The sequence below is a fragment of the Vipera berus genome (genome assembly GCF_964194415.1).
Source record: "Vipera berus genome assembly, chromosome: 3".
NCBI lineage: Eukaryota > Metazoa > Chordata > Lepidosauria > Squamata > Viperidae > Vipera > Vipera berus.
The window spans coordinates 194154032-194173543 of record NC_138204.1 but is presented as its reverse complement, the minus strand read 5'-3'; the positions used below and the strand labels follow the sequence as shown (position 1 = coordinate 194173543).

At 36.6% G+C, this 19512-nt stretch overlaps 1 protein-coding gene across 1 annotated transcript in view; it reads right to left on the bottom strand.

Annotated features, from left to right (window-relative positions):
* Positions 1 to 19512, bottom strand: part of GRHL2 (grainyhead like transcription factor 2) — an 86214-nt gene that overhangs the window by 45768 nt on the left and 20934 nt on the right. The window contains exons 4-8 of the mRNA XM_081324443.1: positions 18933 to 19329; positions 17342 to 17397; positions 11649 to 11805; positions 7652 to 7763; positions 1732 to 1826 (exon numbers count right to left, since the gene is read on the bottom strand). Of these exons, the coding sequence (XP_081180569.1) occupies positions 1732 to 1826; positions 7652 to 7763; positions 11649 to 11805; positions 17342 to 17397; positions 18933 to 19329 (817 nt within the window). The remainder of the gene's footprint in view (positions 1 to 1731; positions 1827 to 7651; positions 7764 to 11648; positions 11806 to 17341; positions 17398 to 18932; positions 19330 to 19512) is intronic.

Genomic DNA, 19512 nt, shown 5'->3' with positions numbered 1-19512 from the left:
AAAGGAAGTAAATCACTACAGACAACTTGACATGGCTTTTTGTGTTTCTGAGTCTTATGAGGGAGAAAAATTTATTATGAAGCTAAGAGCTCAGAGGTGGTGAAATCAGAAATCCAGCCAACTGTTTTTTAAGCATTATCATTTACATGATTTTTTTTCTGAATAAACTTTATTGATATCTGGAGATCTGAAGCTGAGTTAATGACTATCAATGGAGTGGGTCAGGAAACAGGGTTTAAATCTGGAAAAAATAGAAATGGTGTTGTGATCCAAAGTTACATGATTGTTATCCTGCAGATGACCTTCTCTCCTTGTAGATAACCCTGAAGCTAGTTGTTTTATCTCCAGATGATGACAAAGTTGATTCAGGTTAAAAAAAAAAATCAGCAAGATTTGCTCTAAAATCATTACCTGGTCAAAAGGGATGATTCTTTTTATTCCACAGCTACACCTGTTAGTCCTGGAAATTATTACTTCATGATGTGCCATTCCCTAAAGTTATCCTGATCTGCTATTAAAACCCCACTTCAAGTAAATCTTTCATCCTACTTCAAGTTCATCTCAAGTGCTGGAAAATAGGTTAATTGTGTGAATCGTTTATACAAATGGAGTACATACAGTAAGTGGAGATTATTTCTCTATGGGAAAGACAAATACCTATGCAGCTTGAAATGAGGCATATACCAACTTTATTCTTTGGCTCTAGAAAGTCTGAAGTTCATCTTAGGAGACTCCGTGTAAGATTAGAGAAGAGAATTCACTGAAACTATTGGAACACTAAGGCTTTTTTTCCCCCACACATCTTGTTAAGCCATAATATTTGCTTTTAAGTTAGTGTAATGCTTGAACCTGTTTTAGTTTTAGGCATGAATGGAACTATTACTCTTTAATCAACCAGTAGTTCCTAAAATCCTGACATCATATTTATCTATAGATAATGTAGATAATTTCAAGCTAAATGGCCTGATGTTTCTAATAAAAGAGGATACAGTACCTCCTACAACTTTCAAAATAGCTTCACTGATATCTGGTACTTGAACAAGACTAATATAAAAGTTCCCAAAGATTGGCAATCTTAGACTAGCAAGATCTAAACAACAAAATATCCATTATTAAAATATATGCATGAGGACCCAGATTGTTGGGGGCAATAAACTGACTTTGTAATAATGCTGCTTGTGGGGGGGGGAAAGCCCTAATAAGCAGGCATATACATAGAATGAAGGCTATTGCTAAGCACATTGGTTTGTGCTTAAAATTGTAAGCCGCCCTGAGTCTTCGGAGAAGGGCGGGATATAAATGGGATAGATATATAGATATATATATATATATATATATAGTTCTACGCGGGGAAAAACCCGAATAACCAAAGATCCACATACAAACACCCGCGAAAACCTCAGAAAACATATATATATATATATATATATATATATATATATATATATATATATATATATATATATATATATATGTGTGTGTGTGTATGTGTATGTGTATGTGTATGTGTATGTGTATGTGTATGTGTGTGTGTGTGTGTGTGTGTGTGTGTGTGTGTGTGTGTGTGTGTGTGTGTATCTTGTCTTTTACTCAGGAGCTTATGGTGGTGCACAGTTGGTTTGGTTTTATTTTTTTTCCCCCACAACAGTACAAAATAGTGCCTAAAGTTTTGCTTGCTGAGCAATTCTGCATGTTACCCTACAAAAGATATGCATTTTTAGTAGTTCTTACCTTTGCCTCTTCATTAACATCCCAAGTGAATGATACAGCATTATAGGCAATTTCTTCAATATTTCCAATGGTGTTGAAGCTTTCCTTATAATCAGCTACAACAAACAACAAAAAGATCACAGGTGCTTTTATAAAATACAGACATTTCTCCTTGCATTCCAAGATAGTTCGGGCTCAATTTGCCAAAAGCAACATTTTCTAAATGATGCTACAACTATTCTTCGAAGTTGGTAATAATATACCTGAAAGATTACAGTAATCAGGTTCCCACTTATTATCCTAATAATGCCAGTCTGATATTAATTTTAGTTGATTGCATTATGTTAGCCAATATTTTATTGGGGAAGTTAATTATAGAGCAATAATTGGATGGGGCTTCTACTGGGAAATAGTATGAAGAATTCAACCGTTAAAAAGCCCCCCCAAAAAAGTTAGCTTTTTTTTCTGAATTGGCACTAATCAACTGTAGATGTCAACTAAATTTAGCTTTAAATGGTTTTTGCAAATCTTACTGAAAAAATGCAACAAGAGATGCTAGCTGTCCTTTCTCTTTGCACTTATGTTTTACAAACATGTACTAATGGTGAACAAGTAGAAGGATAAAATTTTCTGCATGTTGTCCAGGAGTAGAAGAGAGAGAACATAAAAAAAAACATAGCATGAGTAAAAGAAGCAGAAGAGACACCACCTGGAGTAGGACATCCTGGCAAAAATAACACATGCCCTCATCACCATTAAATTGGACTACTACAGTGCTCTGTTGTGTTGCCTTCGAATTTTGTAATTTGTGCATTTTGCAGCAGCCTAGATACTAATGTATGATAACAGCTACAGCCATATAAGACTTTCACTGTAGGCACTCAGTAGTTTCTCTGATACCAGTCAAAATACTGGTTTTAACCTATAAAGTACAACATGACTTGGCTTCCAGTTAGCTCCAGGTAGAACTGGACTATCCCGTGTTTTGGTCCAGATTGGGGAGATGCAACAACTCCCTGCACAAAGACACCATTTTTCCACAGTGGTCCCCACTTTGAAGAATAACCCCAAGTGGTAGAGCAGTTGTGGTTTGCAAGGCTGTAAAAAAGGACTTTGAGAGTCAATATTATTATGGTTAGGTTGGAGTGGTGCTTGTGTTCTTTTCTTTTTATTTTTAGTTCTATTATTGTTATACTTTTATTGTTTTTACAGTTTTATTGTTGCATATTCAGGGGCTATTGTACATTTATGGCTTATTTATATTGCCAACCATCAGGAATCACTCCCAATGCAATGGCTTATAACAAATAAATAAATTGTTAATGGGTTGAAGAAGGAAGTAGACCTCATTTACACCTGGGCAGCTTTCCAAAATGCAGTTTTGTGCCAATCTAGTTTGGCTGGAAGGGGAAAAAAAGAACATGAATGTTCTATACGACACATTCTTGATGTCTTAATCATGGTCTAGAGCAGGGGTCTTCAAACTCAGCCCTTTTATGACTCATGGACTTCAACTCCCAGAATTCCTCAGCCAGCATGCCTGGCTGAGAAATTCTGGGAGTTGAAGTCCATGAGTCATAAAAGGGCCGGGTTTGAAGACCTCTGGTCTAGAGATTGCTGGTTTATTATCTAATCTGGGATTGGAATGTATTCTATTCCCTAAGATTCCTTTACATTCATCAAAGTAGATTTATAGAATTTTCAAGATTTTAAATAGTGATATAAATGAACCGTAGTAGAACCTTTAAGGTATTTCTTTAAAAATTCTAAGGATTCATTTCCAAAACAAATTAATGGGTAATATAAACCCAGAAATCAACTTATTGGAATAAAAGAAACTAATTTTACTTTATAGAAAAGACATGACATAAGCAAAATGTACATTTCTATGATAAACATGTGAAAACCCCATGCCCACTCTCTTGTCCCTTCTTCATTTTCTATAAAAAATTAAACACATACATTCTATTCAGGAGAAGATTAAAAGATTAATATTCCCCATAGTATTACATGATAGAAATCTCTGACTGACTAAAAAGAAAGAATTTAGGGTAGACTCTTTTGAAAGGCTGGGATGCTGTCTGGACAAGTGAAACTATCTGCTTGGAATGTTGAACACACTGGAGGGCACAGGGATCTGTGGAATTTCCAAATAGATCTGGTTTTCTTTGAGAAGAAATTTCCAAGATGTCCATGTATCAGATTTTTAATCTATCTAATAAAAAGACGGTGGGGGGGGGGCATCCTTCACAGCACAGAATTGTATTATAAAGTTAAGCTAGTACTGCAGGACAATTAAAAATATTAGATAAAAGACTAGAAAAAAATATCAACAATCTGTCAACGCTGTAACATTGGATGTTCCTGCTCTGACAACTGATGGAAATTGCAGCCATTTTTACTTTGCTTTTAACATGCTTTTTCTTCTGTTTAGAAATTAGGTGTTGAAGGGGGGATGGGGTGAATGCTTGAGCTCAGCTAGCCATAATAACAATGCAGCTTCGTGGGAACTCAAGAACACAAACCGATAACATTTTGGCAGGCTGAGGAACTGGGGAGAGATCTCGCGCTCCTGGCTAATTGGAGAATGTGATTTATGACTGCTTTGTGGGAGTGGAATTTGCATTCTGTTACTTTGTATCTGGGGGAAGGGAATCTAGTTTTGGGTTCAACTATACAGTATAGTGCCGATACTTTGTTTCCTGAATAAAATGTTCTTTAAGGAAGAATTCTTGCCTTGAAGTTCTTTAATGGGTTTCATCTATCAGAACCATGACACAATCAACATCATTAACATAAAACCCTGAATTCCAGTAGGGAGCACATCATCTCCCCTTCCCTACATTTTCTTCTTCCTCCTATTGTTCTTCTTCTAGCCTTCTTTCTAATACTGTCTGTTCCTCTGGCTTTTCTTGCAATACATACCCCATCTATCCAAAGAAACGTTGGGTAGAGAGCAAGCAAAAACAAGGCAAAATAAGATTTCCATTAAAACCAAACAAAAACAAAGCAACTCAAGGTCCAATACAATCTCTATAGTCATCAATCATGGGCACCCATGCCAAACTCCTGCTGCTAACATCCTAGCCCCAATGCCTGGGAAAAGACACAATTCTTCATAGCCTCCCAGAAAGCCAATAGAATCCAGACCATCCCAATTTGGGGGTGGGGTGAAGACTGTTCACAGGGCAAGCACCAAGATACATGTCCAAGGCCCACCAAGTAACATGGTTTCACCATGGTTATCTGCAGGATGTCCACTCTGCCAGACCTGGAGGATGGGCAGAAATTACCAGAAGAGAAAGTCCCTCAGCTAACCTAGTCCCAAAGCATGTAGGGCTTTAAAGATGACAATCAGTACTTTGAATTTCACTCGGAAAACTTACTGGAAGACAGTGCAGCTGCCAAAAGATAAAAGGTCAGGATGAATACACTACCACCATCCTAGGTCCACCAGATTTCATTGACAACATATAAATTTTCAAAACTACTTCTACATTCAGTATTATGAAGATTAAAAAAATTAATAATCCTAAACTACAAATGCATTTGTTGATATTAACCTACTAGATCCAAACACCTCTTTAGGATTCTGAGACAACATGCAACTTAAGAGTAAACTAAATATGTTCTTCGCATATTGATGCAAATATGTGGTCTAAACATGTTTCTTAGAAGATTCTGTGTGAGAATTCTTTTTTTAAAAAAATGGCTGGGAAACAAGAGATAGTAAACTTCTCCTTCATCTCTTGGCATGGCACAAGCCCCCGTATGACAGCTCTCTGAGAAGAAAGATGGGGCCCTTTGCTCGGAAATTTGCAGACTAAAACCATGAAGGTTTCCTGTTAGAAAAACGTCTTTTTTTAAGGCAATTTATCCCAGATACTGTTCCTTAACAATTGCTCAATATTCATAATATGCTGATGCAGGTCACTTTTCAGGTTTGACCAGTAGTTAAAATATATAATTGGTAACTGAACTGATTTTTATCTGATAATGCTGTAAGAAACTTTGATATTTAATACTTAATGTTTAGATGCATTTTTCTTTTTACTTGCTTGCTATTTTCTTTCAGAAAATAAACCTCTATATCTTTTCAAAGACCGCAAAAGAAGTTTTGAAAGCTACTTGGGAAATGGATAAATGAATGGTAATGCAATCCCCATCCTCCTGTTTCCTCCTAAAATCACAGCTCAACCATGGCCATCACTCCTAGATAACATATTTCTAGAAAGGTAGCTAAAGAGATTTTATCTTTAGATTATGAATATGCTCCAAGCATAGAGCCTAAGTATTTGAATATGTTCTCCTTAAATATTTTGCTAAGATTCTTACCCTATAATTCTTGTACAAATATCAAGCAATTATTGCAAGACAAACCCAAAGTAGAGAAGATTGGGGGGAAGGGGGAGATAGGGTAACAATCTTCAAACAGCTATCAAGCAGAACTCTTAACACAGAAATAGAATCAGCTGGTATAAAATGGCAGAGAAGTTAGGAGAAAATTACTAAAAACGAGAGCTAATGAAGAAAAGAACAGGGTGCCCTTGAAATGGTGGCTTCTCTCTTGTTGGAAGTATTTAAGCAATGGCTTTGTCAGAGATACTGTACACAACAGTTCATTTAATGAACATTGAAGTTACAACATCAGGGAAGAAAGTGACTTATGATCCTTTTTTACACTTACTACTGCTATATCATCCTCATGATCATGTGATCAAAAATTCAGATGCTTCAACAACAAGATGCTTTTGAACAACATTCAAAAGATTTTTAGGAGAAAGATAAAGTTTACTCCACAATTATTTTTATTGGGTGTTATTACAGATTGTGATACTAAAGAAATTAACTTGATGTTGAATTTGATAACAGCTGCGAGATTAGGGCAATATTGGAAGAAGGACTGTCTGCCTACTGTCAAATTTAGCAGAAATGGCTAAGATTTCTGCTTACTTGAAGGATCATTCACAAGAAAGATACATTTCGGTTTGGAGAAGATGGATAGATTATATTCAGAAAAAATATGGGACTAAAAGGTTCCATTTAGCTTATGAGTAAATTTTAGATTGTTATAATTTAATTTTTTTTAATAAGTTGGATATTTTTAGAGTGTTTGTAATTATGTTATAGGCGGGTTAAAGTGTATTATGTATTTGGTTATTTATATAGTTGATTAATGTTAGTTAGTTTATGATTATTATATATTTGTAACCCTGTAACCAGCTTTGGGAAGTGGGGGAGGGGGAGGGGGGTTTAGGGGGGGGTTGGGGATGGGATAACATTGTAACTTTTATAAAACTTTTCAATAAAAAAAGAAAAAAAAAAGAAAAAAATTCAGATGCTTAGCAACTGACTCATATTTATGAGGGTTACAATGTCCCAGGGTCATGAGATCACCTTTTGCAATCTTCCGACAAGCAAAGTCAGTGGGGAAGCCTGATTCACTTAACAACTGTGTTATTAATTTAACAAGTGCAGTGATTCACCTAATGACTGTGGCAAGAAAGGCTGTAAAATGTGGCAAAACTCACTTAACCAATGTCTCACTTAGGAACAGAAATTTTGGGCTCAATTTTGGTCATACGTTGAGGGGTACCTGAGCTCACCTTCTATATATAGATTATACATTAAGCATGGGGTTGGACCGGGTGAAGTTCAAAATTCCTAGGATTCTAAACTAGGTAAAAACACAAAAGGAAGAATTTAAGCTAAGCAATGGAGAACTCTGAGGAGGGCTCCTATTTCATACTAAATACTAGAATATTACACAATTGAATAAATGGAACACAGAAGACTAAGTAATCTTCTGTATACAGTGTCCAATTAAGTTCAGCATAAATGAAAGTTAAAATATGACAAAAGGTTGGAAGAATCAGGAAAAGATGATTACCTCTGACAGAAAGAAAAACTAAGGAGCTCACAGGGCTACTTCATCACTCACCAATGTCCAAGACCCTCTGTTTAGCTGTATGCTGTCGTGAATGCCAATATTTCCAGTGCTTCAACTGCTCATCTCGATTTTTATCTTCACTGAATACAACCATGATCACACTCTAGAAAGACCACACAATAATCATCAATTGGTTATGGTCAGTAAAGCAAAATACTAAGCAATATAAGTGTGTGTTTGTGTGTATGTATGCATGTATACATATATACATATACATATGCATATACATATATACATACTGTATGTATATACATATACATATACATATATACATATATACTTGTTTTCTGAGGTTTTCGCGGGTGTTTGTATGTGGATCTTTGGTCATTCGGGTTTTTCCCCACGTAGAATTGAAGGTGTAAGAGCAACGTTTCGACGGAATCCCATCCGTCATCCTCAGGCTGGTGGCTTCAGCACATACACATATATACATATGTACATACATATATATACACACACACACATATATATATATACGTGTGTGTGTGAGTGTGTGTGTGTGTGTAGGTCTTGGCATATTCGGGTCTTTTCCCGTGTAGGATTGAGGGTGTCTTGGTGACGTTTCGACGAGGTCCCACTCGTCATCTTCAGGCTGGTATCTTCGGTTTTGTGCTTGTATGAGAGAAGCCAAGACCTACATACCTATACCTGTGAAAATCTACGAAAACATATGTATGTATGTATGTATGTATGTATGTATGTATGTATGTAGGCCACTAGGCCACAGGCTCTTTCTCTCTTTATTAGCTAGGAAGCAAGGGAGATATATGTGTTAAGTATTTGTCCAGTCTTTTGAATAGCTTGCTAGTTAAATCTTCTTTCCTGTTTCAGCCTAACCCAAGGCTATCCGCAGGCTATAGTCACAACTTACGACAGTTCATTATTTGTGTAAATTATTCAAATTGCTAATAAAGAATTAGGGAGGCTGATATGGCCATTTTGAACTTATTTTGTTCTCATCAGTCAGTCATACCCTTTATCTGAGATTCGAACCTGGGCCGACTGCGTCTTAAGCAGTTGTTTTAACCCCTAGGCCACATGCTCTCTCTCTCTCTTTGTTAGCTGAGAAGCAGCTAACAAATACTTCACACACACACACACACACACACACACACACACACACACACATATACATATATGTAAATTATTCAAATTGCTAATAAAGAATTTGAATAATTTACACAAATAATGAGCTGTCATAAGTTGTGACTATAACCTGTGGATAGCCTTGAGTTAGGCCAAACAGGAAAGAAAGATTTAATTAGCAAGGTGTATTCAAATGACTTGACAAATATTTAACATATACATATATATATATATATATATGTGTGTAAATTTTTTTGGCTTGCTAACAAAGAATAAAGGGAGATCGATATGATCATTTCAAACTTATTTGTTCTCATCAGTCAGCCATACCCTTCTGAGATTTGAACCTGGGCCGACTGCGTCTTCAGCAGTTGTTTTAACCCCTAGGCCACAGGCTCTCTCTCTCTCTTTGTTAGCTGAGAAGCAAGGGAGATATGTGTTAAATGTTTGTTAAGTATTTAGACGTAAGCAAGTCCATTCTAAATATTTAACAAACATTTAACATATATATATATATATATATATATATATATATATATATATATATATATATATATATATATACACACACACACACACATACATACATACATTTATATATATGTACACACACATATGTATGTATGTATATATGTATATATGTATGGCATAACAGAATACAGCATTAATGCATAAAATGTACAAAACAACATATAAAAATGTCTATCAAAATATAAAACATCAGAGCAGTGAATTATTTTAAAAACACACAGCACGAATGATGAGTAAAATAATGTATAAAACTGAATTATGTGTGACCAGTCACTGGAGTGGCTAAGCCTATGGCCGGATATCTAGAAGATCATTTAGCCATTGGACAGAGTGCCCTTGAGATGATGCATTTCATGGATCCAGGGAACCTTCTGAAGAGGCATTCCATCGTAATATGATGTAAAGCTGTTCCCACAATCACAGTCAGGATTGTCAACCGGGTCCCATTTATATTTTCAATATTGGTACCTGCCATGGTTGGTTTGAATCCAGTTGATGTTCTCCTTTTAGATTCTATCAACCAGTCATGTCTCCAATGCTTTTTCTTAATGTACCTTGTTTATCATAAGGCAACCAAGCTCCCAAAGGAGACAGAGGAAGAAACTCATAAAGCCTAACAACAATTAAGCAATCCTCAACTTACAGAAAATGATTGAAAAAGTCAATTAAGTCAGTTGAGCCCTATGACCGCCTTACTGCAGATATCCGCATTAGAGCATCCCCCAGGGCCTGCTTTTTAAGATCTGTTTGTACATGTCTGATGAAACAGAGCCCACCCTCTTCCTTGGGGATAAATTCTCTTATTGTCTGAACGGATACCCTGGACAAAGAATTCCTTGCTGAATTACCAGCTATCCACAGTGGTAGCATTCTCAGCAGTGGAGGGTCTGACCACTCTTTGATTTCCCACAATGTCCTACAGCCATGTTTATATTAGGCACATAGTAACACTGAACTGGTGGTTAAATTGAATTGCCTAGTATTTCTCTGTACAGTACAGCTAACAAGAAAAACAACTGAGAAATATCCTCGCCCTGCCAGCAGAACAAAAATGCCAGCTTCACATGGCACTCAGTCAACCCAAATTAGAAACAAGTCTACCTACTCCCAGATAATAAACCACAACAATTCCTTCTTACACAACTTAGTAAGTGAATGAATTATGATTGTGGTCTGTGGCTTGCCATCATCCACATTTCATATTTAGAGCTCGAAATATCTTGGAGATGTGAAGGACCCTCTTCTTCCACTGAAACATGTCTGAATTTTAGCATTATCATTACAGTTCTTTCTCCAAGTCTCCATACCTTCTAGAATTACTGTACTAACTGATGACTGGGAGATGTCTTTTTCTTTATGGTATCTTATACTCAGAAAAACTTGCTTGGTATCAAATATTATGTCTTCTTAATATTATGTCTTCTTCTTAATATGTTTTTACTTGCTTGTGTTCCTAGTGTAAGCTGTTTTTAACTAACCCTTTCAGGTGGTCTGAAGGCAACACTGACACAAGTAACTTATATCCACACACACAAAAATGGCTATAAACTGGGAAAGGATCTCAAAACAGCCCTACTGAACTTTGAAGAGATGTTTGTTGTTGTTAGTTGCGAAGTCGTGTCCGACCCATCGCGACCCTATGGACAATGTTCCTCCAGGCCTTCCTGTCCTCTTACCATCTTCTGGAGTCCATTTAAGCTCATGCCTACTGCTTCAGTGACTCCATCCAGCCACCTCATTCTCTGTCGTCACCTTCTTCTATTGCCCTCAATCTTTCCCAGCATTAGGCTCTTCTCCAATGAGTCCTTACTTCTCATTAGGTGGCCAAAGTATTTGAGTTTCAACTTCAGGATCTGGCCTTCTAAAGAGTAGTCAGGGTTGATCTCCTTTAGGACCGACCGGTTTGTGTTAATACTTTAAGCATGGCTGGCTGAGAAATTCTGGAAATTGAAATCCACATGCTTTAGTTGCCAATTTTGGGAAGCCCTGCTTTAAGCTATGGGTTTGAAGGAGCACTTTCCACTAGCTCTAATAGCTTTTGTGCAGTCCTTCTTGTTATCACTTTTTATTTTTATATATATAAGTGTCTTAAATTGCAAAACAAGACCATAACATTTCAAAGAAACAGACAATACCTATAATAATTTAGAATTCCAGGACAGGTATAGTGATCCACGTCATTTGGCATTGAGAATTCACTTTCAGGTTCTCTATTCACAATCTTTTTGGAGAAGAATGAGCTTAAGCTTCTATTAAGAGATTGGTGGTTATAACTGTATTCAAATTTCAGCAGAATGAAAACAAGGACACACATTAAAAGTCTTTAGCCAACCAACATTGTCAATTAGTATACATGCAAGATTAGCCATACCCGGACTTTGCTGATTGGATATCTGAAGCATTTGTTGTCCCCAGCTTCACTGAGTGTTATGGCATAAAACTGCCCTTTGTTTAAGTAAGTCATTGGTCCTTCTCCTTGTTTTTGGCGGAGGGATTTGGTAGCTTCCAAAGTATATCGAAATGTGTTACTATGAAGAAAATAAGAATAAACTTAGAAAATACATTATTGAGAGAGAGTTGAATAAAGGCCTTAGAATTTTAAATTCATGCCTTAGATTGATGCCATAATTCATATAAATATGAAAGACTGAAAACTTTTTAATATTGTTCTTAGAACGATAGTTCAGTTATTGTTATAGAACTCCACTACACTAAACTAATGTTATTTATCTTAATAATGACACTTCAGTAACAACATTAAGCTACGCCATGTAAAAGGCCACACTTGAAAATCCAATCCAGGTCAATGGCAACTATTTGAGACTTAGACATGGCCAGCACCTAAAATATACATATACCCGATCCAGACACAATACTGAAATTCATATAAAGCCCCTTCTTTATAGTATGCTTAGCTCACATAAAAGCAAAGCTTGCTTTTGTAAAAGAAACAGCTTTCTCAAGTCAAACTATACAGCATAGTCGATTTATAGCACAGTCAGAAAACATTTGTGTTTTACATGAAACTGAACAGAGGAGCCAATCCAGATTGGCAGTGCAACATAATATGAAATGGGATTCCCTATATAATACAACAGCAAACAAGATTGTGAACTAACTTATTCTATTAATTTGTCTCATCCCTTACCTACACATTGGTTAACTGGTTAAGATTTTTAAAAAGCTAGCACAATAGATAGAATCAAAACCTTCCATTTACAACTTTCACAAACTCAATAGATGTAAAAGATAAAAAAAATTACAATTGAAAAAAATACAAAGAAATTATACATTTCACTAGAGGATCTTGGACTATTTGTCCCAGGAATAACGACATCAAGCACAGCTCTGAGCATATTGGATCCAGCTGGATTAGTTGAAAAATATAGGAACTATGTAAAAATTAAGGTTTTCACAATAGGCCCATAATGGTATCGCTGAGAGAATTTGCTGAACAAAATACATCATATCTCTTCTCATTCAGCTAAAATTTGCATTGAAATGTCACTGTGATTTCCAATCCTTCCAATGGCAATCTTACCCTGTGCTTGTTCATATCAAGTACAACACCCATCTTTGTAGGAAGATCACATGGTATATTAGCACTACCAGGTACCAGTACCACCAGATCCATTGTTTAGAAAGTACAGGTTGTCCTAGACTTACAACAGTTCATTAAATGACCGTTCAAAGTTACAACAGCACTGAAAAACAGTGACTTATGTTTTTCACACTTACAACTGTTGTATCATCCCCATGGCCACATGATCAAAATTTGGATGCTTGACAACTTGATCTCCTTTTGCAACCTTCTGACAAGCAAAGTCAATGGGAAGCCAAATTCACTTAATCAACTGTGTCAAGACAGGTGATAAAATGGGGCAAAATTCACTTAACAAAAGTTTCACTTAGCAGCAGAAATGTTGGGCTCAATTATGGTCATAAGCGGAGGACTCCCTGTATGGGGATGGTGTTCTTAATTGTTAATTTTAAAAGCAGCTGCCCAGAACTAAGCAAATTTAACCTACATCCAGACTCAGCAATATAGTCTCCTCACTTTATCGACCAGTAAAAATGTCATATGAAATACATGCTTGCAATCCAGTGTTCCTTCCTAACTGAATGTTATATTTTATACTTAAGTCTCAAATTCAGGACAGATTTAAATAAATATGGATTTACTTTTTAGCTTTCTTCTGTGTTTAAATTCTTCTGTATTTAAATTCTTGAAGTGACTGGCGGGAGAGTGGATTACATCCTATTGTAATTCAAAGTATTTGGCTTTGAATGAAATCATTACCTTAGTTTTACAAAAGATTTACTCTGAGTGAAGACTAGATCTTGACTCTACTTTTTGCAATATTTTTCCCCAATGAGGAGGACTGCTCTCATTTTATCTTATGCATCTGTCTGCCTCTCTCACCCTCTCAAGCTCATATTGGTGAAGGGGGAAAAACCAAAATTCTGCAGAGGCCCCTGCTCTTCAATTCTTTTGTTGTCTGGTGAATCTTAGGTTTTAATGAAAAACAAAGTGAACCCAAGTCTTCCCTCCTTTTTATTATATCAATGATGTGATAAATGTTGTTGTTGTTGTTAGCTGCGAAGTCGTGTCCGACCCATCGCGACCCTATGGACAACATTCCTCCAGGCCTTTCTGTCCTCTACCATCTTCTGGAGTCCATTTAAGCTCACGCCTACTGCTTCAGTGACTCCATCCAGCCACCTCATTCTCTGTCGTCCCCTTCTTCTATTGCCCTCGATCTTTCCCAGCATTAGGCTTTTCTCCAGTGAGTCCTTCCTTCTCATTAGGTGGCCAAAGTATTTGAGTTTTAGCTTCAGGATCTGGCCTTCTAAAGAGCAGTCAGGATTGATCTCCTCTAGGACTGACCGGTTTGATCGCCTTGCAGTCCAAGGGACTCGCAGGAGTCTTCTCCAGCACGTGCTGGAGAAGATGTGATAAATACCACACCCCATTGTCTGCACTATGTGTTGCATTATTATTATGATTATGCTACCAGAATTCTAGCTTCCTGTTTTCAAGGATTTTTTTTAAAATTCCTGTGTTTTATGGAAACATGCTTTCAAGTCACTATATCATAGATGGTGATCACAAGAATGTTTCTGAACAGACAGAACTTTAAAGGAACAGTGGGAAAACACAATCAGAACAAAATTTAGCATACTCTCCTTCACAAGTATTTTGTAATGTTAGAAGCTGAGATTGAAAAACTGTCAGTAGTCGAAAAAAATGCTATTCCAGGGCTAGAACTAGGAGGGTTCATTCTTATTTAATCACCAGTTCCTAGATAAAAACACACCTTTGGTTCTGCTAAGAAATTATTTGATCAAATGCTTTACCTTTGAAACCTAATTATACAAAATAGCCTATATTATATTGATAATGTTCTTCTCTTTTGCTTATTTAAGAAAGGTTCTGTTTTTGAAAAAAAGGAAAGGAGAAAGGATATTTTTTGCATTTTTAAAAAAGAAAATATGCTGAAGGATATACAGACAATACTTTTGTAGTGCATTCCTCCACATCTCTGTATTCATAAAGGAAAAAGTGAATTCCTTAAGGATCTGCACTCAAGATTGTGGATCAGGGCTTTTTAACATAATTAAATGACTTATAATCGTGAGTGTTAATAACCCCAAATGTAAAACCCAAAGTGCTTGAGGATATTTTCCAAAATGGGAAATGTGTTTTGATCCAAATAACCGCAATATAATGCACATTTGAGAAAAAGAATCCTATCTTCACATATATGCAGATAAGTTCAATTGATCTTGAGACTCTGACAGGTAATTTAATGAAAATGTCAATACAATGTAACATAGCTATGAAGGTGAATTCCATAAGGAAAGGGATGAAAAGCAAAACCAACAATATTGTCATGTCTTTCTAAATATACCTTGTGGATACATTTATGATGTTGGACAAACCTCAATTGCTGCTTCTCAGAAAATTAATATAATACTGGAAAAGGCCGTACACAAAATGAAGAGCTGCAGTTTTTTTCAATTAGAAAAAAATAATGGTAAAGATGGTAGAGATTTTGAAAAGTATGTATGTTGTGAAGAAGTGAATAGTGAACGCCTTTCCCTCTCTCATAACAATATAAATTGGATTTAACCTAGATTTATCCAGTGAAGATGAATGATAGAAGATTCTGGAGAGCTTAAAGCAGTCTTTCTTAATCTTTTTACCCTGTTGGAAACCTTGAAATAACTTTCAGGTCTCAGAGAACCCCTGCACAAAAATGCTAAAAAAATATGAAAATTCACAGTACAATTCACTTCTAGTCCACACAGTCCATGTTTTCAACACTCTCAAACGGACCTTGAATCCAGCTGTGCAGGAATCCAAATTAGGGCACTTATAACCGAATGCCTTTTAATGTACATCAGTGAAAATACAGTTTCTAAATCACAGGAAATCATTGTTCCATATTACTCTGTTCAAGTATTTTATTCAATTCTGATCATCACATTTGAAGAAAGATTCAGATCATCTTGAACAGGTTGGGAGAAGGGCAACACAAATAATTAAAGGACTGAAAATTCAGTGATAGGGAAAGAAACCAAAGGTGGTATGAATGGTTAGCCGAAACTGAAGGAAATAATACTTTTCAAATGTCTGAAGAGCTATCACCCAAAAGAAAGTAAACAGTTATAATTTATTATTCTGGAGGGCAGATTACTGAATTTAATTTTTCAGAAGGGCAGATATTGCCTGATTGCTTGGGAAAATGTAAGTGGAACCAGTTGCTAAAGGAAATAGTAAGTACCCCTTCATTGGATAAGTAGCATTCAAATGAAGTTACTCAGCACCTGCCAAGGATGATTTAGCACTCCAGGCTGTGCTGGAGATGCCATGGATATCTAGAACTGGTGACTATTCAGAACAAACCAAGCTCAGATGAAATCTTATCAGGTTGCTATTTGTCAGTAAATATCTGAGCAATACAGAAATATCAGTCCTAGTAGTTATTCTTTACAGGATTGTGCTTCCTTTTCAAGAAGTGGTGGGGTTCCTTCAAGATTCTTGGGTCCTGATTAAGTAGCCAGTGAAAGCTTTGGCTAGGGAGCCTTCATCTAGATTTGAATGATGTACCCGTTATGACCCTGCTTGGATCAGATGCTCCGAAGATAGTCAACCTTCATCCAGATCACTGGACAGCACTTTGTGTGAATCTGCCTTTGCAGATGATACAAAATGTAGCATCTAGACTGCTAGTAGGAGCAGTCATTGTAGGATCTCACCAATTTTAAGGTACTAGCTACCAATAACTATTTGGACTCAATTCAAAGACCTACTTATCACCTACAGAATCCTATTCCACCTTTGCTCTTTTAGCACAAAGATCTAGTGAAGCCTTGCTCAGAGGCTGAATGGCACAGAAAGCATGGGCTAGATGCCAGACATTTTCATTTTAGCGTCAGTAACTACAAAATTTCCTGTGAAGCACTTTCCGCTTGTATGTGAATCCAGCAACTATGTGGATAGAACTGGTCCTTACCATTTTCTTTCCAGATGGGGTGACAGTGTTGGTGCAAGATAACACTTATATTGCATTCACATATTACAGTAAGATGAAGAATTCACTCTCACAACCATAGATACTCCCTTTGGCCATGCAAAATTATGTGCAGAAGAAATTTGCTATGTGGCACAAATTGAACGTTATAAAATGCACCTCTACTGGATCTCATTATAAGATATATCTATTCTTCTGAATTTCATTTAGATAGGAAGAAAAAAAACAGAAGCTGAGTATGCTGAATGCAAGTTAACAAATTCTTCTTAATAATAAATGGCCAAGCAAAATTAGTGTTGCAGGATCCAATCTGGGTTGGTCACCAGGACCAGAGCCTGGCCAGAGAGAAGTTCCCTGAAGATGGGTTCCAGCATGGGTTTGAATGCTCGGAAGACAGAATCTCTGGTCCTGGTGACCGACCCAGATTGGATCCTTCAGCATTAGTGTCCTCCGTGCAACTTTATGGCCTTAGGCCAATCCAAAGCCTAGTGTACACCTTTAGTATTTTCTCATTGCCAATACTTACTTGGCTGTTTGTTCATAAATATATTCCTCAGGACCCGCAGAACTACTGCGAAATTTCTGAAAGATAGAGAAATAAAATATATATCAAGAATAGTTGAGCAGAAAGTCACAACTAACTTAAGCTTTGCTGATTTCAACATGACAGGGTCTGATCCAATAGATCTAAAGACAAAATCTTTTCTAAAATGCTCGTATGAGCTACAAAATATCAAGCTAACGTTAAAAGAGGCAAGAAGTGTAGTTTTATAAACACCTGCATTCAAGATTCTTTGAAACTCAAAAGTATTTTGAATAATTAAAAAACCCCTCTCAAATGGACTATTGCAATGCACTCTACATGGGGCTGCCCTTGAAGACCCTCCAGAAGTTATGTCTGGCATGGAATATAGAAGCACAGCCAATTATATGCACTCCTTGATCAGCACATGTTACATCTTTGGTCCTTGAGCTGCGCTGGGATTCAATTTACACTGATGGCTGTAATATGCACTTCATGGCATGAAATCAAGTTATTTGAAGGACCATCTCTATCTGATTATGTCTACCCATCCCATTAGGTCTGGCAAAAAAGGCATGCTCCAGGTTCCATCTGCTAAAAAATGTCACCTGGCAGAACCAGGAAGAGAGCATTTTTATAGAAGCATCTGCCCTTCAGAATAACATTTTCCCAGGAGAGAAAGGTGGGATTGAACTCATTGCATGATTGTGTTTCATCACTATAGTTTTCCAGGTATTGGATAAATAATTTCTATCAGCTCTTTTATATCAGGCTCCCAATGTATTCTTCCTTTAGAAGCTTTTTTGCAAGAGTTCATACAACCTATTTCAATCTTAGCATTTGATTCCAGGATTACTCCTCAAATCCCATAACAATGGATCATTTCATTGTTTACACTTTGAATAAATGTCCCAAAAGAAAAAAAATGTCAAAAGGGAAGTATGCTGACAATGTTATATCTCCATTATTGCACACAAGAATCACCCAAAACATTTTCAGACCTCTGTACAAAAGAGATTCTTATGACACTAAATCTCAACTATTTTAAAAAAGTGTACAATCTATATTTCATTAAGCCTTCCAGGGCAACTTACAAATACCAAGCAGCATACAAAATTCAAAACAGTCTAAATTAAAACAAGTTAAAATACTAAATTCAAATACTAAGAGAATCAAAATTCAAATACACTAAGCTAATAGATTAGAAAATGTGATAGAACAAAATTCTCTCTCTCTCTCTCTCTCTGTTATTTGAAAGAATAAGAATGTTAGCACCGGGTGCAGAGATAATCCTACAAACTTATAACAGCATTGAGAGACTATCTAGTCATCCTCTGCCTTTGGAGAGGGGCACTTGGAAGACTTCCTCCAAAGATGGAATTTATCCCATTTGGCAACTCAGGAATATCCATGAAATATTATGCAAGCCATTATTTCAGACTTTATTTCTCCATTATGTCTAAATCACTGAGTTAATGGGGTGATAAAGTGAATGAACTGCCCTGACTTTCACTGAGAAAAATAAAAAAACCATGTGAACAATGAATGAACATCACACCTTCTGCTCCCACATTGCCCAAAGTAATAGACATACCTCTGCTCCTCCATCTTTAAAGGTATCACTGTAAGTACTGTCTGGAGTGCTGCGCTGATCATCTTTCATATAGGTTGAATGGGGTGTGATACTAGGCACTTCATAATGCGCATGTTCAAATATGACTCCCCGATGTTCTTCATTTTCTCCCCTGGCATAATGCACTGAAGGAGTCATGTAAACAGGGGTATATTCTTCTGCTTTCACCACCATTACTCCAGTCACAGAAATGGAGGACGGGCTTCCTGATACATTTGGACTGAACTGCTCCCTTTTGGAAGTGTCCAGCTGCTCTTGGTTCACCGAGAGATTTACTGGCACTGTTTTCAAGACCTGTACTCTATTCTCACCATTGCTGGTCAAGTTGCTTTGCGTTTCACTGGTGGAAAGACAGTTTCTGAGGGGGGGGAAATACAGTGAGTAAAAGCAAATTTTGAGAGGTGGCAAATAGATTAAATGCATGCAAATAAATAATCAAATCATTTATTTAATTAAATGTCATTAGCATGGTGTTGATATCTGTGTTGGACTAGAACAGGGAACCCTCCATTTGAATTTGCCTTGAGTCATGAAATTCACT